We start from the raw sequence: 21,499 nt of genomic DNA on the forward strand, positions 1-21,499 counted from the left end.
CCTAAAATTACCAAAGATCAATATATTTTTATGTAAGCAATTCATCCTTATATTAAATTATAATTTTAAAAAGTTGATATTTAAACATTTTCTTAAATATCTATCTACATAATCTAGGTTTTTCATGTTTGGTACCATTGTGTTTGTGGGAGAAAGGGCTTTCAAAGATACCCAACTCAACCCATTTTCGATGACATTGTATTAACAAAATTTCCACCATCCGGAGGACCTGGAACTGGGAGCCCAGAGTAGGGAACGGTGAGTCCCCCCAGCCATGCTGCAGAGGGTGGCACCATTGAAATTATGATTCTGTAGATTTTTGCAAATCAAATGACACTTCCCTTACCTTTCTAGCACTATCTTGCCAACAGAATGAGATTTTACTACATTATGCTCACCGCTATCCAGATATTTTTAAATAAGTCAGTTGTAAATAAAGATCCCCCCCTCCCCTCTTGCTTGTATTGAAGTCAGAGGGGTTTTTTTGGTCAACAGAGAATTAATTTTTCAAGTTATTTTTCTGATATTTTTCCCTTCAGGTGGTGCAGGATCAGGACTTTGTTTGACTTTGAGAAATTAATATAGGATTAGTTTTATGCATTTTTGGGGGTAGTGTTGGTTATTGGTTGGCTTTTCTAACATTTAAAGACAATAAATAAGTGAGCAGAACAATGACTAGCTACCTTGGAATAAGAGCAGTTGGTTATTAGCTTTTGGACAAGATCTTGCTTTTTATTAATTGACTTCAACTGCTTTTAGGAGATTAGTATTTATAGGTAATGCAGTTCAAGATCCTTTTTTCAAATCCATACTGAAAATAAGCTTGATTTGAGGATATGCTGAAAATGCTTACATTGACTGAAGGCATATTGATTTTCATTCAAATGGCAGATCCGGTAGACGGCTTCATAGTTCCGATTGACTGACTGAATGTGTACATCTTGGTTCCCACACTAATACACAATTTTTCACCACAGTCACATTAGCTTGCATTATATTACCTATCCATCAGCCTTGGGAAAAGGAAAGCCTGGTCATCATTAAAAAATGCAGGTTTGTTTACAGCAGTGGTTTTCAACCTGTACCGAGTTATATATCTTTCCCAATAAAGAATTGTGTACAGTCAACATGGTTATTCTGTTGGATACAGATAAATTGATCTCTAAATGAATAATTGATGGTTCCTAAGTGCAAGTGATCACAATCTAATTTCATTTTCTGTGAGCAAACAGAATATAGTCCTACATTTGGTGCTTAAGGCCAAATTTCCACAGGTGAAATCAATTATGAGCAAAATTCAATGAGAGGAAATATTTAAACATAAAAATGTGAATGATAATTGGAAATTAAAAATGATTAAATATCCAAAAACCCCATAGTTCTTAAGTCTTTGGTTAAAAAATAAATCCTGATTAAGTTGGAATGTTAGGGCAGCGACAATTAATTTTAAAAAATTATATATATAACAAATGGAAAAATAAGGATGCTGATAGCAGTGAGTACAAATCAGCAGTTAGAAATGCTTACAGTTAATAAGGGAAGCTAAAGATATCAGTGAAAAATCAGTGGCCAGTACGATTAACAACAACAATAAGGAATTATTTAAATAGATTGGGAACAAACAAAATCCTGGTAGTGGTATAGGTCTGATACTAGACTCAATCCTGATGCAAAAAATGCAGAATTATTCAACAAATATTTCTGTTCTGAGCTCAGAAGGAGGAGGATGTGTTCATATATTATAATGATGAGGAAATTCTTTCTATTCTGTCAGTCATTAAGGACGATATTAAACTTAGATTGTAAACTCTTTGGGGCGGGGGACTGTCTTTTTTATTCTATATTTGTACTGCTCCTGGTCCATGACTGGGCTCTTATGCACTATGGTAATACAAACAATAAATAATAATAAAGTAACTGTTAAACATTTTTAAATCCACAAGACTGGATAACTTACACTGATGATTATTAAGAAAATTGGCTGAGGAGCTCTCTGAACAATTAAAGTTGATTTTTTTTTTTTAAACAAATCTTGGAACAATCGTGAAGTTCTGGAGGACTGGATAAAAGCCAGTGTTGTGCCAATTTAAAAGGGAAATTGGGATGATCCAAGAAATTTTTAGTCTGGTTAGCCTTCCTTCGGTCCTAGGAAACATCATGGAAAGGCTGGTATGGAATGCTGTCAGTACAGAATTAAAAGATAGTAATATTAATGCCATATTGATGAATGCCAATACCAAATCAACATGGGTTTATGGAAACCACACTCTTTGTGGACATAATATACTTCTGTAAGGCATTTCGCTTTGTCCTCCATAATATTTTTATTTGTGTATATATATATATATATATATATATATATATATAATTTATTTATTTAAAATATATAAAATGATTAGCATAATACAAAATCAGTATAGTGCATATTAAATAGATTTTAAATTTGTTAACTAATTGATCTCAGAAAGTAATTATAAATGGAGAGTCGTCATCCAGTGGTGATGTTTGTGGTGGGGTCCTAGAGGTATCTGTTCTTGGCCCATGGTATTTAATATTTTTATCAATGATCTGGAATAAAATATAAAATCAGTGCTGGTAAAATCTGTAGATGATACAAACATGGATAGAGTGGTGAATATTGATGGGGCCAAGTCATTATACTGACCAACCTGGATCAGTTAGTAAAGTGGGCTTATTTGAACAACATGCATTTTAACAAAGCCAAATGGAAGTCCAGGAACAAAGAATGTAGGTCACACTTATGGGAATGTACCCTTATAAAGAGTGACTGAAAAGGATTTGGGTCACAACAGATAACCAATTGAACATGCAATGTGGTACCCGACCCTTGGATGTAGCAGAAAAAGGCATTATGTGATCCAGTGGTTGGAAGCTGAAGCTGAAAAATTCAGACTAGAAATATGGTATAATGAACCTTCTCATCAACTTACAGGGGTGCTTCCCAAGGGGTACCCAGGGTTGTGAAGCACCTTACTAGCATCTACCCTTAGTGTGAGGAAGCCTTCTTTGTGCCTGCTAGAGTTCTGCTCCCCATCTCCACAAAACACTGGCAAAATGAGCAGTCCCCTCTAGGCTACACAGGCCCAGCTGTCTCTCTACAAGTTAGCAGCAGGCACACTCCAACCCCCAAGCTGTCTGAGCATCACACTGGAGTGTCCAGTCCCTGATCCACTGGACACTCACAGATTCGCTGCTTCCAAAGAAACAGTATACCCCGGCTTACCTGTTCCACCTCAGATAACCGCTCCGCTTAACACAGAGCACTTTGGTTTGCTTAATACAGGTTTATTTAACAAAGCATAGAGATTCAAGTAATAGCAGGTAGAAGTATTAGAAACAAATGGTTATCTATTAAATAAAATCATAACATGCATTCTAGAACCTAGACTTAATTAACAAAATACTCTCATGTCTAGTAACATCTTTCTCACCAGCGCTTCACAGACAGGCTGTCAGTAGCCCTTTTCTCATGGGACAGCCACACCTTTAGCTTGCCTCCTGGGTGAAGGATAAAATCTTGTCCCCTGTCCACTTTTTTTATGCAGTTACAGGCTATTGTCTCTTAACCCTCTTCCAAGACTTATCTTGAGGTTCCTTTGTCGTTGTAAACAGTCCAGTTAGTAAACATAGCCTGTCTCCATGGATGTCAATTTTTCTGTATGTTGATTGAGTTAGCCGTGAGGCTTGCCTTGACTCAGGTGACAAGCTTTACCTCAACAGGGTTGGAACCTAATATTTTACATTTTACATCTCTCTTAAAGTATTTCCCTTAGAAACATCTTGCAATAATTATGACAACCAGTGGGCTACTGGCCCTTGGTAGAGATCTCATATGCCACCCTTTTGTGAACTGCTATGAAGATATCAGACCCTAGTGATCTATGCAAAACCCTATGGACCCCAGAGCCTCTGCCTGTTGTCACCTGGAAGTCCCTGGGTCACACTTACGTAAGGATGTTATGGGTTCTCCATCACTTAAAGTCTTTAAATCAGGATTGGATCTCTTCTTAAAAGATATGCTATAGCTCAACCTAAGGGCTGGTCCACACTAACGCCCCAGTTTGAACTAATATACGCAACTTCAGCTACGTGAATAACGTAGCTGAAATCGAAGTATCTTAGTTCGAACTACAAGGTACTCACCGCGGGTCCACACGCGGGCGGGCAGGCAGGCTCCCCCGCCGACTCCGCGTTCTCCTCTCGCGGAGCAGGGGTACTGGTGTCGACGGCGAGCACTTCCGGGATCGATTTATCGCATCTAGACAAGACGCGATAAATCAATCCCAGAAGATGGATTGCTTACCGCCGAACCCGGAGGTAAGTATAGACGTACCCTAAAGTTATGAACTTACTTTAAAAATCACTGAGTGAGGTTTTTTGCCCAGTATAATGAAGGAACTCAGACTAATTGATCATAATCCCTTCTAGCCTTAAAATGCATGAATTTATGGAAGTGTCACCAGAGAAGTGATAAGACTCCCCCAAATAGACCATGCATTAGAATTGCCAACCCCATGCATTCAAAAATCATGAGTCCAGCTTCAGAAAATTGAGAGATTAGCTTTAAAAATAATGAGATTTAAGACAAATATTTGTGGTTCTTCTAATTTGATTTTTGGTGTTTGAGCCTTTAGGTTGTACTCAAGTCATATTTTCAACCTTTTCCTCCACAGTCACAAGTTCTAGGAACTTACTTTTCTTTTTAACGAAAGCTAAGGTTTTCACTTACTCACTTGGCTCCAGGGTTGTGGCTTTAAATAAAACACCAAACATCATGAGACTTGTGATTAAGCTGTTCTATCCATATCTATCTTAATTGACTTCTTTGAGAGCAACTACTATGACTCAGTACAGGGCCAACCAAAAATTCTGCATTCAGTAAAAAATGACAATAATTCAGTAGTCATGTTTTATAAAGATATTCAAAACCAAAAAAGTAATTTAAAATGGACTCTTCTGAGTGACTTGTTTATTGGAAAATATGAGGTTTCTTCAGAGTCGTCTGTTTTGTGTCTGCTAGTCCTCTAAATGATTTTTTTCTGAATTTAGAGCTCTCTTTGACTACGACAAGACTAAAGACAGTGGCCTTCCCAGTCAGGGACTGAACTTCAAATTTGGCGACATCCTCCATGTCATTAATGCTTCTGATGATGAGTGGTGGCAGGCACGGCAGGTGACGCCAGATGGAGAAAGTGATGAAACTGGAGTGATTCCGAGCAAACGGAGGTATATTTCATGGTATTTGTTCAGTCTGAGATATTTGCCATTGAAATAGTGGTTGTATTCATGCACAAATGAAGTAGTGTGTCATCTCAATGTAATGGTCCCTCATCCGCTCCTCCAAAGTGTTTTTATGAGAAACTGGAAGAGTATGCCAGTCAGCACTACACTAGATTATTACATATTAGTAAGAGACATTTGCAGCCTCTGGGTTAGAGCACATGGCTGAAGATAAGAGATCTGAGTTCTATTCCCAATCTCACTTTGTGAATGTCACTTAACCTCTTTGTGCTGCCGTTAAAAGTGGGTTTAATCGTGCTTCATTTCCTTTAACTGCTTTGACATCTACAGATTAAGAAGTAGAAAGTAATACTGTTTCTTTTGGAGTTGTTGGTCATGACTCCAGAGTTAGTCAAGTCAGAAGTTTTAAATTTAACAAGAGTGTAACAGTGTTGGGACTTGAAGGCCTGGGACAGACTGCCTGCTCTCTCCCTGAGCAGCCTTTTTATATGGCTGAGCCTGGCCCTGATTGGCTGTCTCCAATAAGCCCTTTTCCTACTGGCTGTTCGTTTGCGCGGGCCCACTGGCCTGCTGCAGTCCCCTCTAAGATGGAGGTGGGGCAGATGCCCCACCACAAAGAGCTTTAAACCTTTATTTTGTGAAAATCTCAATAAAATGACCACTAAATGAAACATAGTAAACTTTGTGTACTATTATAATTTTTCATGGTGGTTTGTTGAAAATTGAGATGATACAGAAAAAAATAGTAATTCTAAATTGACCCTTTTTCAAAGTTTTTCTTACAATTTGTTTTTTGGGGGGTTGGGGAGGAGGGGAAGATATCCTTTGTAAGAAATCTATCGCTCTGATATCTATGCAATGCTCAAAATGTTGCGCCTTGTGTGCTGAATAATACAATATAATTTATATTGAAGGTATTTATCTGTGACATGAGTTTTAACTCTTTCTCAATAACTGAAAAGAAATCAAGCGGCACCTGCTATATTTAGCAGTGATGATGTAACGTATCCACTTTGAGAGGGAAAGAGATGTCTGGAGGAAAGTTAATTGAGCTGGGAAACAGACGCCCATGAGTTCAAAGTCTCGGACAGTTTTTTTTTCCCATGCACCTCATCAATCTTACTATTTCCAAGACCCTTAACCACAACCCTAGAAAGCAGTTGTGTCACCCCATTGAGAGAGGTTACATAGAGTTGCTGTAGGCACAGTCAAGATTAGAACCCAATGGTGAAAATCCTGTCCATATTGAAATCAGTGGCAAAATTCCCATTGGCACCATATGGCCCGGATTCCACGAGAGGCATCTAATATGGTAGACTCAAATCTTCTCTCTTAGGCCAAACTCCTTTTCAGATTATCCGATTTCTGACCACTAACCCACTATCTTCTCCCAGAGCCAAGGCTAGAAACCAGGATTCATGCTCTATAGTATGCTATGCTGTCTCCCAAGCAGTTGTGGCACCCAGTTGGAAGCTGTGTATCACACCCTCCCTCCTCTGATGGCTGAACTAAATACAGACTAGCAATTACTCCTGTAGCTCAGGTGCTAGAGACCTGAACTGGGAATGTCAAGGTCCACAGACTAGAGCTTGCTGATGACTCAAGTGCAGGTGACTTTGTTTTTCAAGTTTTCTGTTTTAAAACAACTGGTTTATTTAATTCACACTATAAGAAAACATTCTGTAGCACACATTTGTAATTAAAGAATTATTATCTGTAAATAATGGCCTGCCACACCAAAATACAGGTGAAAAATACATTTGACATTTGTATGACTAAAAAGAATATCCAAAGTTGTTGTTATCAATGCTAATGTAGATTTTGGAAGAGGTGTTAAATCTCAGCCTTCAGGGTTTAAGACAATATTTAACTAACGGGATTAGAAGATCTAATACAGACTGTAGATTATCTCACATTTGCCTAAAGTGAGGTTTCTTGCACCCCTCTGGTGCTGGGTACTATTAGAGGCGGGATAGTGGACAGATGAACCATGGTTCTGATCCAATATGGCAAAATCTATATTGCTGTATAGGTGTTTCACAATCCAGCCATTTGTCATTTTTGATGTTGGTATCTGCCTATTAAAATATATAACTTTTATGTATGAACTGGCATTTTTACTGTATTAGAAATTTAGGCCCTAGTCCTGCTGTTGAATTCATGTTGGTCCCATTGTAATATTGGGGCTTTATTCTGTTTCACAGCTTCTTAGTAGGTTGGAGTCTTATAACAAATGTATGAGTTGGTTATGGAAGTGTGATCTTACATGGTCTTACTGAAAGAAATTAAAAAGAGACCAGTCCAAATTGTGGGGCAGGAAGGCTAAGCCACATCCCATTTGAAATCACTGTACCTGTCAGCCACTGGCTACTTTTCCTTGTTGGAAGACAAGTAATGGCAAACAGTGGGATTGGCCAGCAGGCAGCATAGGAGGCCCGTAAAGGCAGTATGGGCAGAAGCAGGCCTCTTCTTGCTCCATCCCACCCTCGCTATCCCTTTGGCTAATCATTTCAACAGCTACAGGCAGGGTGGAAGTGATTTAAATCAAATTGATTTAAATCATGCTTTAAATCACTAGTTAGGAAGACTCGATTTAATCATGGATTTCTACATAAAAGCGCATTCTTGTTGGTTAAAAAAACAACAAGGAATCCAGTGGCACCTTAAAGACTAACTGATTTATTTGGGCATAAGCTTTTGTCGGTAAAAAACCCACTTCTTCAGATGTATGGAGTGAAAATTACAAATGCAGACAATTATTATACTGACACATGAAGAGAAGGGAGTTACCTTACAAGTGGAGAAACAGTGTTGTTTGGGCCAATTCAATCAGGGTGGATGTAGTCTACTCCCAATAATTGATGAGGAGGTGTCAATACCAGGAGAGAGAAAGTTGCTTTTGTAGTGAGCCAGCCACTCCCAATCACTATTCAAGCCCAAATTAATGGTGTTACATTTGCAAATGAATTTTAGTTCTGCAGTTTCTCTTTGAAGTCTGTTTTTGAAGGGTTTTTTTTGTTAAAGTATGACTACTTTTAAATCTGTTATAGAATGTCCAGGGAGATTGAAGTGTTCTCCTACTGGCTTTTGTGTGTTACCATTCCTAATGTCCGATTTGCGTCCATTTATTCTTTTACATAGAGACTGTATGGTTTGGCCAATGTACATGGCAGAGGGGGGAGGGATAGCTCATTGGTTTGAGCATTGGCCTGCTAAACCCAGGGTTGTGAGTTCAGTTCTTGAGGGGGCTATTTAGGGATCTGGGGCAAAATCAGTACTTGGCCCTGCTAGTGAAGGCAGGGGGCTGGACTCAATGACCTTCAAGGTCCCTTCCAGTTCTAGGAGATAGGATATCTCCATTAATTAATTATTGCTGGCACATGATTCTTGTTGGTTGTTATAACCTTAATACATATTCTTCACAACTCAGAGATAGATGTAGGTTTCATTTTTAGAAGGTACACACTGTACATTTTTAAAGTGATTTATTCTGAAAACTATTCAGATTAGTTTTACAACTGTATCACAAAATGAATGATTGTTTGGTTATTTCATTTACCAAAGGTAATTGAAGCAGATATTTATGAAGTCATTGGGAGGTGAACTATCTCCAATTCAACAGGTTAATCATTAATATTTGGAGGATTTTCTTGCCATGCTATATTAAGAGGAGAACATCACCAGACAGACATTTAAATTGTTTTATTTAACTTAAACAACAGCGTAATGTATTCTGGATTTTTTTCTTCAGCAGCAAACAGAGAATATTTTAACAAAACAAGCACATGCATTTTTTAATTTAGTTAAACATTCACGTTCTTTTTTTAAAACAGTTTTTTTTGTTCAAATTACTTCTAACTAAAATATTTAAATGAAATATTTTTTTAAAAAAGAAAAATTAAATCGACTATGTCAGCCAGGTCAACATGAGAAACTTAAAATATTGGCTTCTGCAGCTAATTCAGTCATCTTCACCTTCATTTTCCTGTTTGTTCATAATCTGGAAAAGAAAAACAAGCTTTCCTGCTTTTTCAGGTCCCAAACGATTTCTCAATTTGGAATGAATTAGTCCAAAGGAAGAAAATATTCTTTCTACACCGGCAGAAGAAGCTATTGCTGTTAAAATTAGATTATCACTTCAACTGTCTCTGAATCCAAATGCTTAAGTGACTTCCACCAGTTCACCGGTGTGACTTTCTTTAAAACCTCATCAGCAAACATATATTTCTTGAATGGTTCACCCTTAGCTCTGAAGTTTAGTATAGTAGGCATTATGGAGGGTTTATTGTTGGATGTCCATGTCATAGCCAACTCCTCTTCTTCAGCAGTTAAGGTTTGATCCTGGTGTACCGAGTATTGAGAATATTTGCAAGAAAATGACTGGAGACAGTGCTTGTCCCATTCTTTTTTTTAATGCTTGTAATTTAACTCTGTCATTGCATATTTCTCTTTTAAAGACCTCACTCACTTCCTTCCAAATTTCAACAGCATCAGCAATAAAACAGCTATTTCCCTGCATTTTGTTCAAGGCTACAGAAACAGACTTCAGGGTACTCAGCATGTGTTCAACATTTCTCTTGAGCCCAATGTTGAGAACTTTGGCTGTGACAGTGCCATCGATTTCTTCACGATTTTGTTCACAAACTGTCATCAATTAGGCCAGTTCTTGATATAGTGCTCAAAACAGTCCACTACTGAGTTCCATTGCAAGTCTTGTGAGAGAGTTAGCTTGGTTCCTCCCACTTTTTTGAGAGCAGCTACTGCAAAGTGGTTGTTACAGAAGTATTTTGCAATTTCAACAACATTCACCTCTATTTCTGGAACACTGAAGTCTTTGGCTAGGAGGTGCATCAAATGAGCACTGCAACCATGTTATTAGCTTGGGACTCTCTTCTAAATAATTTCTTCTCCTCTTGGAGACATTTACAGCATTGTCTGTGACCAAGCTGCATACTCGACATTTGAATTTTTTTTCACAGTTTGTTATAGCTTTTACTGCTACTTCTTGTAAGTATTCCGCTGTGTGTGCATTTCCTGATGGATCAATTGTTTCTGTAAGGAAGACATTCCCATCTTCTGTTGTCACACAAGCACATACAACAGGAGCATTGTAGACATTGCTCCACCCTTCGAGACTCAGGTTAACAATTTCACCCTCTAGACTTTTTGCACACTGCTCAATTTCTTTCATACATTTTATCCAGCAATTTGCCTGTGACATCTGTACTGTATCCTGGGTGGACTGTATTCTGGTCTTAATGACTGAAATCTTGTTAAAGAAGTGTGGGTTCTCAATCATACGGAAAGGAGAGTTTGTTGAATAAACAAACCGGGCAATTTTTTCATCAATTATCTCTTTTTGTAATCTGCTTGTTCTTATCACAAACTTATCTATGGTTGTTTGTGGACGATGGAGATTTTTTTTTCTTTTTGATCCAGGTGATATACTGTGGCTATGTGACATACATGGTGTGACTGAAACACTATCATTGGCAGATAACTCTGAAACTATAGAAAATTATGGTGATCTTGAAGGTGGATAGTCTTCAAAATCCTATATGTTGAGGATGGATTCTCCTAAACAAAATAAGTCAATGCAGTTATTTAATTATTATTACCATACTGCTCATTTAGTATTACTCATTGCATTCATTGACACTCAGTACTACTTTAAAGGTGAAATTGTAAAAGGAAGATCTGCCTTTTTCAGCTATTTATTTTTTTGTCACGACTATATTTTTTGCTCAAACATGAGAATTCAAGAATAGTCCAGAAGGAGGACAGGCAGTCCTTAAGAAAGAAGTATGAAATAAAAAAGTTTACCAACCTGAAGATCCTGAATGTTCAGACATGTTCCTTTTGTCATCTTCAACGCAACTTCCTCCTGAGAAGGAACACTTCTCATGATGTTGTTTCATTCAGGCAACCAAGCCTTGCATTTCTTTGTTGCACCATTTGCATTTTGCACGCATGCCTGTCTTACCCACAGGTAGAGGAACTTCATTAAAATAGTCCCACACTGGGTCTCTCTTATGGCCTGCTGCTATTATAGATTTTCCCTTCTAGTGAGAGAATGGTATGGTAGATCTCATATCAATGAAGGCTACACTCAGAAAGACCTCAAGAATTCTGGAATATGCTGCTCAAACAGTTTCACTTTTGTTTCTACTGCCTGTCCCTCCCGTCTCACATTTATCTCCAGACTTCTTCTCCTTGTCCAGATCTATTCCATCCCAACAATCTTCTAATCATTGAACTTTTTTGAAACTTTGCACTTTTAGAAAGAGGTAAGGGATTGACTCTGTGTACACAAATTTGCAGAGGGACAATAGGGTTGAGGTCTGTTATTTCTCACCTCTATATATTATTTATCTATTTAAAAACATTTTTGCTGTTAACAAGCATGTTATCTCTGGAGACCCAGATCCACAGTTTGAGAACTTCAAAGCTAAGCATCTCTGATGGTATCTTCTAGACTGAGCACTGAGTCCCATTGGGTAGATAGAAAGATTAACCTAAATAATCTATACAGAAGCTCCTGGAACCCCATAAGTATTGTTCCCTAATCCATGAACTATTGGAACTCATTTACAATACTTTTCTTAAACAATACATGAATATATTGTCTCATACTATAGAATTAGAATTTATAATCCCTATTCCATGATGAGATATCTTTGAGCTATAATGTATCTTAATTAAAACTGTCTTTAAATAGGTTTTTTCCTCAAAAAGTATTTTATCAAAAAAAAATCTGTTTTTTTTTTTTTTTTTTTAAATCATTGATTTTTATCCACCCTGGCTATAGGCCTGAGTTAGTCCTGGGAAATAACAGGATGCTCTGGATTTGGGTATCAAAAGTGAAGGAAGGAAAGTGACAGCTCAGCATAGCTGTTGCTTTCCTTCATTTAGCTCTGCTGCCTGGACAGAGTGCCTTAAGGAGTTTCCTTGGTTTACACTAAAGAATAATAAGAAAGTTGTGGCCTTATAGCCAAAAGATTCTAATTTGTCTCTGTCCTTATTGGATCCCTGCCATTCAGAATCTACAGCTGGAGTAGGCAACCTATGGCACGTGTGCCGAAGGCGGCATGTGAGCTGATTTTCAGTGGCACTCATACTGCCCGGGTCCTGGCCACCAGTCCAGGGGGCTCTGCATTTTAATTTAATTTTAAATGAAGCTTCTAAACATTTTGAAACCTTATTTACTTTACATACAACAACGGTTTAGTTATATATTATAAACTTCTTGAAAGAGACCTTCTAAAAAGGTTAAAATGTGTTACTGGCACGCGAAACCTTAAATTAGAGTGACTAAATGAAGACTCGGCACACCACTTCTGAAAGGTTGCAGACTCCTGATCTACAGTATATTGTTTGAGAATTAAAATTAATTTTTCTCTTATTGCCCTGTGCAGACTGAATATGTGTATGTGTGCACATTTCATCCCATCATGCTGCAAGCACATCTTCAACAGATGATTAGAATATGAAAGCTGTAGTAATTGGTAGTTGTAGTATTTTATAGCATTAGGATTGGCAGTATAAGGATCACGTTGAGAGAGTAACATTTTTCCCTTTTGCATTTTTCTTACAGGGTTGAGAAGAAAGAAAGAGCCCGCTTAAAGACAGTGAAATTTAATTCCAAAATGAGAGGAGATAAAGGGGTGAGTTTATGAAATGTTTTTTCATTAATATGGGTGGTAACATGCTTGAATGGCTTATGTATGTGGATTTAACTTTCCTTATTTAATTATAACAGTTAAAAATTAAAACGTTTGTCAGACAAAACCAGTTCATTCTAAAAATTATTATTTAACAAATGGTAATTTTTAGGGCTGTCAAGCGATTAAAAATTGCATGATTAATTGCAGTGTTAGTAATAGAATACCATTTATTTAAATATTTTTGGATGTTTTCTACATTTTAAAATGTATTGCTTTCAATTATAACACAGAATACAAAGTGTACAGTGCTCACTTTATATTTATTTTTGATTACAAGTATTTGCACAGTAAAAAAAACAAAAGAAATAGTATTTTTCAATTCACCTAATACAAGTACTGTAATGCAATCTCTTTATCATGGAAGTAGAACTTACAAATGTAGAATTGTGTACAAAAAAACCTGCATTCAAAAATAAAACAATATAAAATTTTAGCGCCTGCAAGTCCACTCAGACCTACTTCTTGTTCAGCCAATCGTTCAGACAAACAAGTTTGTTTACATTTGCAGGAAATAATGCTGCCTGCTTCTTGTTTACAATGTCACCTGAAAATGAGAACAGGCGTTCTCGTGGCACTGTTGTAGCTGGTGTCGCAAGATATTCATAGGTTCTAGGACTGGAAGGGACCTCGAGAGGTCACCGAGTCCAGTCCCCTGCCCTCATGGCAGGACCAAATACTGTCTAGACCATCCCTGATAGACATTTATCCAACCTACTCTTAAATATCTCCAGAGATTGAGATTCCACAACCTCCCTAGGCAATTTATTCCAGTGTTTAACCACCCTGACAGGAACTTTTTCCTAATGTCTAACATAAACCTCTCTTGCTGCAGTTTAAGCCCATTGCTTCTTGTTCTATCCTTAGAGGCTAAGGTGAACAAGTTTTCTCCCTCCTCCTTATGACACCCTTTTAGATACCTGAAAACTGCTATCATGTCCCCTCTCAGTCTTCTCTTTTCCAAACTAAATAAACCCAATTCTTTCAGCCTTCCTTCATAGGTCATGTTCTCAAGACCTTTAATTATTCTTGTTGCTCTTCTCTGGACCCTCTCCAATTTCTCCACATCTTTCTTGAAATGCGGTGCCCAGAACTGGACACAATACTTCAGTTGAGGCCTAACCAGCGCAGAGTAGAGCGGAAGAATGACTTCTCATGTCTTGCTCACAACACACCTATTAATACATCCCAGAATCATGTTTGCTTTTTTTGCAACAGCATCACACTGTTGACTCATATTTAGCTTGTGGTCCACTATAATCCCTAGATCCCTTTCTGCCGTACTCCTTCCTAGACAGTCTCTTCCCATTCTGTGTGTGTGAAACTGATTGTTCCTTCCTAAGTGAAGCACTTTGTATTTGTCTTTGTTAAACTTCATCCTGTTTACCTCAGACCATTTCTCCAATTTGTCCAGATCATTTTGAATTATGACCCTGCCCTCCAAAGCAGTTGCAATCCCTCCCAGTTTGGTATCATCTGCAAACTTAATAAGCGTGCCAGATGCACTGAAGATTCACATCTCTTTCATGTTTCAACCACCATTGCAGAAGACATGCATCCATGCTGATGACGGCTTCTGCTCGATAACAATCCAAAGCAGTACGAACCGATGCATATTCATTTTCGTTATCTGAGTCAGATGCCACCAGCAGAAGGTTGACTTTCTTTTTCGGTGGTTCGGATTCTGTAGTTTCCGCATCCAAGTGTTGCTCTTTTAAGACTTCTAAAAGCATTCTCCACACCTCATCCCTCTCAGATTTTGGATGACACTTCAGATTCTTAAACCTTGGGTCGAGTGCATTGGTACCTTCTTTGTGTTTTGTCAAATCTGGAGTGAAAGTGTTCTTAAAATGAACAATATGTGCTGGGTCATTATCCGAGACTGTATAACAGGAAATATATGGCAGAATGTGGGTAAAACAGAGCAGGGGATATATAATTCCTCCCCAAGGAGTTCAGTCAGAAATTTAATTAACACTTATTTTTTTAATGGGCGTCATCAGCGAGGAAGCATGTCCTCTGGAATGGTGGCTGTAGCATGAAGGGGCATACAAATGGTTAGCATATCTGGCATGTAAATACCTTGCAATTCCGGCTACAAAAGTGTGATGCCAAATGCCTGTTCTCACTTTTTGTGTGTCGTAAATAAGAATAGGGGCAGCATTATCGCCTGTAAATGTAAACAGACTTGTTTATCTTACTGATTGGCTGAACAAGAAGTAGGACTGAGTGGACTTGTAGGCTCTGAAGTTTTACGTTGTTTTGTTTTTGAGTGCACTCATGTAACAAAAAAAAATCTACATTTGTAAGTTGTACTTTCACGACAAAAAGATTGCGCTACAGTACTTGTATGAAGTGATTTGAAAAATACTATTTATTTTGTTTATAATTTTTACAGTGCAAATATTTGTAAGCAAAAATAATATACACTTTTATTTCAATTATAACACAGAATACAATATATATGAAAATGTAGAAGAACATCCACAATATTTAATAAGTTTCAATTGGTATTTTATTATTTAATAGTGCAATTAAAACTGCAGTTAATAGCGATTAATCGCGTGAGTTAACTATGATTAATCGACAGCTCTAGTAATTTTATAAACAAGTCTGATTCAGTTTTGCCAGTGTTCCCAAATGTGTCTGAAAAACTAGGTTAGGAGTGAATGTTGTTGTTAATACAATATTCAGAGAGGGCCATAAATAGAAATGGTCCTATATAGTGATAGATTAATGCCAAAAAAAAAAAAAAAATCATGTAGTATTTGAAAGCTATGGGTCTTTAATGGGACCAGAGCCTTAATGGTCTCTTTTGGAGGAGAGAGTGACTTTGCTCCTTCATTTTAAACAGTGGCTACCCTATACAGTATTTCTTTAATAATGAAAAAAGAAGAACAGGAGTACTTGTGGCACCTTAGAGACTAACAAATTTATTAGAGCATAAGCTTTCGTGGACTTCATCCACGAAAGCTTATGCTCTAATAAATTTGTTAGTCTCTAAGGTGCCACAAGTACTCCTGTTCTTCTTTTTGCGGATACAGACTAACACGGCTGCTACTCTGAAACCTTTAATAATGAAGAAGTCTAAAGAGTTTTTGTCAGTAGGTCTGTCTGAGGATAATAAACCTACATTTTGAGTCACTTAAGGACTATGTGAGAGATTCTCATTGTCAGTTAACAAAAACTCTAGGTTAACATTTATTGATTCATTTGTTATTGGTTCATCAGAAACTGAAGGGCAGTTTATGCATGTCAAAAACTGTTTTAGAGGAAAAAATGGTAAACATTCACCCTGAGGTAATATTTAGGAAACTAATGTTTCACCAAATTATTACAAATGCTCAGAAAACAGAATTGTAATGCATGACCATCCAAAATAGTCTCAGGAAAAATCTGTTACTACTATTTTTAAGATAGCCTCACCATTTTTCAAATTTTAGAATATAATTATATTCTGCAATGATTTAGCTCATTTTGAGCCCTGAGTGAATCATAGAATCGTAAAACTGGAAGGAACTACAAGAGGTTATATAGTCCAGTCCTCTGCACTCATGGCAGGACTAAGTATTATCTAGACCATCCCTGACAGGTGTTTGTCTAACCTGCTTTTAAAAACATCCCATGATGGAGATTCTACAACCTCCCTGGTAATTTATTCCAATGCTTAACTACCCTGACAGAAAGTTTTTCCTAAAGTCCAACCTAAACCGCCCTTGCTGCAATTTAAGCCCATTGCTTCTTGTCCTATTCTTAGTGGTTAAGGAGAACAATTTTTCTCCCTCCTCCTTGTAACAACCTTTTATGTACTTGAAAACTGCTGTTATGTCCCCTCCCAGTCTCCTTTTCTTGAGACTAAACAAACCCTACTTTTTCAGTCTTCCCTCATAGATCATGTTTTTTAGACCTTTAATCATTTTTGTTGCTCTTCTCTGAACTTTCTCCAATTTGTCCATATCTTTCCTAAATACTCCAGTTTTAGTCAAATCAAACCCCTTAAAATAGGGATTGTAACAGATGTTTCCAGATCTTCAACAACTATTGATATGCTAACAAGCATAGCTAAAATACATGTTCAGTTTAAGGATTTACCTAAATTACTAATGTGTTGACATTTTAGCCAAAATATGCTTTATAATTCTTTGGAAATAAATACACTAGTTATTTATTATAATCATTTTAAAAGTGGAGAGAGCTAATGCAGTAATATCCAGAGTAGGCTACTGCTATAGATCCCAAAGATTTCTTTTTAATTGTAAAAAGAACAGGAGTACTTGTGGCACCTTAAAGACTAACAAATTTGGAATATGACCAAGAAGCTGCTAGACAGCTCTCTAACACCAATTCTACAGGCCATTACCCCACTGAGGATTACCTAAAGAAACTACACCATCTGCTAAAAATAAATTTGTTAGTCTCTAAGGTGCCACAAGTACTCCTGTTCTTTTTGCGGCTACAGACTAACACGGCTGCTACTCTGAAGCCTTTTTAATTGTGTTTACTTAGTAAGTTAGATATTATCATTTGCTTTATATGATTTGTGTAAATTCACAGAATCAAATTGAAGGGACAAGGTAATAAGAATATGAATATATAGTCCTGATAAAACAGGACTTATCTTTATTGGACCAACTTCTGCTTTCTTTTACTACATGGTTCCTGTCAGCAGATGCAATGTGCCTTTCATTGGTATTTGTAAGATAATTTGGTGTACTGTTAGGCATATCTTCAACTGAGCAACCTCAAAAGAATTTTGTTTAATCAGTGCTTTCAACAGAGCAGTTTAAACAGTGCCTGTTTGGGTACCTGCTTACTAGATAATGCATGCTATGCCCATGTTACATATTGAAAGTTTTAATTAGTTGTATTAATAGTAAAATGCACTTAAATGTGTATCTGCATTTTTGCACATAGTCTGTTTTAAATGGAAACAAATACCCTTAGTGTCTTTCTGATGGCCAAATTTAGTATTGCCTTGAGACTTACTCTGATCATTATTTATATTTTTTCAGTTTGTACATGCAAAATTACGTATTGGAATATTATACCATGCCAACTGAGGGTGCCGTAATTTTTATATATTTTGAATTTACTCTTTAATTTTATAGCATTTAACATTTTACCATTGAGGAGATGACTTTTTTTTACAGTGATAAAGTTATACGTTAATTTTCAAGTTTTTCACGTTACTTGTAACTGACATCCTCAACCTGTGATAGTTGCAAAAGGAACATTTTTAGACATTTAAATATTTGTAGTGATTGTTTTTAATTAAATTAGAATAATTTTGCAAAACATTACCATACAGCATATTCCTTGAGAAGATAATCGCATGTTTTTGTAACTTAACTATGTATTTAAATCATAGTCTTGTATGTTGACTGTAACAAAGTTTGTACACATTCACTGTGTACTAACACAGCACCAAAAATATGCATGAAATACTGAGTGGAAAAACAAACTACGCTTGCCATTGATAGAGACTGCATTTCTTTCTCTATAATAACATTTCCTGTTCCAAGCACTCATTAATCTTAAACTGTTCATAGTCTTTTGCTTCAGCTGAAAATTTTAATATTTCAGTTTCTCTTTAAAATACCCTTAGTACCTCACTATAATTGTCATTGGGTATTTTCCCCCAATGTAACTGTATGAAAGATATCTACCTGCAGTATTTCACATATGTATTATATTATATTACTTTGACATGTATCAAGAATTCTTATTTAAAGGATTCTATGTAATGATAAAGTAAATATTGCAGCTCTAAATATAATATTAATGAGAGAAAACATTAAAATGCCAATTCCATTTAGTCTAAGGAAAACTGAGAAACTGGAGCTTGCATGAATATCATGTTTCTTGTCTATTCTTTTAATATACACATTTATCTCATTTTGCTTGTGCTTCTTCTGTGTTTAACAAATTCTTTCTTGTGTAATCTATCCATAATTTGCAATGGGTTTATGAAATATTTATAAAATTAATGTGCCTACGACTAATGAGCAATTCTCTCTAGCCTTTATAATCATATCTTTTTTTTTTAAATCATCTTTTGGCTAATGTTTTATTTAAAATCAGTACATTATTACTATTTATTTTGCAATGAAACTGACTCTGACCATTATACATGCAGTATATGAAATTATTGTTAAATGGTTTTAAGTCAATAAAATTTACTGTAGAGGAAGTCAAATCAAAGATTAGTTTTATCAAATATTTTTAAAAGGTAGCTAAACAAAAATGAGTATTCTGCCAGAAGTGCATTAAAAGCACCACTGCATTGTTCTTATTGTCAAAAATAGCTAAATCTTTCTGTCTTATTTGACTTGCACCAAAATTTTGTCAGAGCTTTCCATAATGTTCTTCTTTTGAAGTTGAGACATTTTGTCTGAGTTATGCTCCATGGTGGCCTTTCCCTCATGCTGCAAGTTGTATTTGTTATGTGAGACCTCTGTTTGTGGAAATCCATGTTACATGCTTGGTGTACGTGAGAGCTAGGGTTAATTTCAATTTTAAGAATGATTGATGGACCTCTGTGCTGAAGTAGCAATGACTTGCTGCCATCAGCTTAGATACTGAAGCTCAAGAGGATCATAGCCGAGAATCCTGCCCATACCACCTGTAGTTCATGCAAACATATGATTGGTTAGGTGCCAGTTCTCGTGCCCATATGTCAGGATGATACTTCTCACAGCTGAATACTAGTTTTCCTAGTCACTGATGCCAGCCAATTAAGGGGTTTTATGAACTTCCTACTTAATATTTTTAGTGCTGTTTTTTCCAGAACTCTTCCCTTCTCTGACAGGCCTTATTGTGCTCCACTGGTACCATATGCCTTTTTTGCACTTGGTAATATTTAAATAACAAAATACATTATTTTAACAGCGGCAGTGGTGACATCAGTTCATCCTCCAGCATCTGACATTGCTAAATAAGTCTGTGTTAAAACAGATGGCCGGAAAGGCTGTGAACATTGTAGTAGAGTGCAAACTACATGATACACTGCAGGCATTCACTGAATAAATGCCAAGCTTATCATTGTGCTGGTTGTGCACTAGCCCTGAAAAAAGAGCACAGCAAGTCAAAGAAGCAAAGCACTGCCTGACCCCCTAATTGCTGCTATATCTCCTTCCACATGGTGTAATGGTAGGGAAGAAAAAAGCACTTTGTACATGTTTCTTCCAATAAGGCTTACCTTCACCTGGATCATATTGTGATTAAGGGAGGATATGATCAAACTGGATAAAATATAATGGACAAAACATATTGCAGTTATGCTGTAGATCCTAGAAATAACTATTAATAGAATCCTTATAGCATGAACTGAAAACCAGTACTTTCTTTTGAAGAATTTACTTTGAAAAATGGCTCTGTAGAAATGGCATTGTGTTGCCCCATGCTTCTGGCACAGTTTCCGTATCACGTTTTTAATTTAGAAATAAACTCTGCAAACTCAGCCACTCCTTTCACATCATCACCAGTAACAGAAGTTCTGCAGGCCAGATGAAGCACATTGACTGACTGCTTATTAAACAAGTCACTTAATGATACAGGGAGCAGTTGTGCACAGTAAGGTTCCATTTTAATATAGTCACTTTCCAGAATAGAACTACACTGTAAGGATGGGAGGCTTCCATCATATTTTCAGCAGTAGACATCACCAATTTTAGTTAAATCTATGTTGCCACCTTCCACATACAATGTACATAAAGATGTATATTCATCTTATTTGTAAAGTAGCCTAGGATTGTAATAATAGCTTGAGCTCAAATGGAAAAAAAATTGTGAGTAAAAAAAAATCCTCACTAAATCAGGATAAAGCATCTGAGCTGTACAAATCCTTCAGCAACATCAATACCAGAATTCCTAATTCTTGCTAAACACCATCCTGAGCTTTGCAGTGTCTGATTTCTAAAATGTCAGTTCCACCTCTGTGTCCCATCCCCACAATGCTGAAGAAAAATTAACAATCTGAACAAATGAAACAAGTATGTGTTAAGAATGGATCTTGGCACTGGGATGTGGACTTTCCCACTGCAATGTTCATTTCTTGCCATGAATTTGTGAGGAATTGCTGATGCAGAAGATTTAAGGAAAACGCAGAGATTTTTTTTTAAATGATGATGAATGTTTTAAGCGGACAAAACTATTGTTTTTGTAAAATTGTTATTTTCAACACTCTTTTTCCTGGAAGTAGTATCAGCATTTAATTATTTTGCTTTCATATACATTGGCTGTCATTCAAATATATAGTTGTGCCTTTACAAGCAGATAATGCTGTGAATACCTGGTTATCCCTGTACTAGCTAATATCTGTGACTTCCTCCATTCTATTTATCAAATGGGTTTTACTTTTGATGGCTTTAGCAGCCTACTGGCTCTCACTTTTTTCTCTTCACAAAGGATCTGAATTATGAAGCATAAGGCTACAGATGATAAACCATGGTTACCAGCTTTCCAATTCTTTCAGTAGTTAACATTCAAAATATTGAGGGTTTGAGCATAACCAAAAG

General features: G+C 36.7%; 1 protein-coding gene across 1 annotated transcript in view; it reads left to right on the forward strand.

Moving 5' to 3' along the window:
- DLG1 (discs large MAGUK scaffold protein 1) overlaps nucleotides 1–21,499 on the forward strand; it is a gene marked incomplete at its 5' end in the record, with an annotated part of 351,805 nt that overhangs the window by 277,646 nt on the left and 52,660 nt on the right. Inside the window, 2 exon segments of the mRNA XM_034780811.1 lie at nucleotides 5,071–5,247; nucleotides 12,857–12,926. Of these exon segments, the coding sequence (XP_034636702.1) occupies nucleotides 5,071–5,247; nucleotides 12,857–12,926 (247 nt within the window).

This window comes from Trachemys scripta, chromosome 9, assembly GCF_013100865.1.
Source record: "Trachemys scripta elegans isolate TJP31775 chromosome 9, CAS_Tse_1.0, whole genome shotgun sequence".
In the NCBI taxonomy this organism is placed as follows: Eukaryota; Metazoa; Chordata; order Testudines; family Emydidae; genus Trachemys; species Trachemys scripta.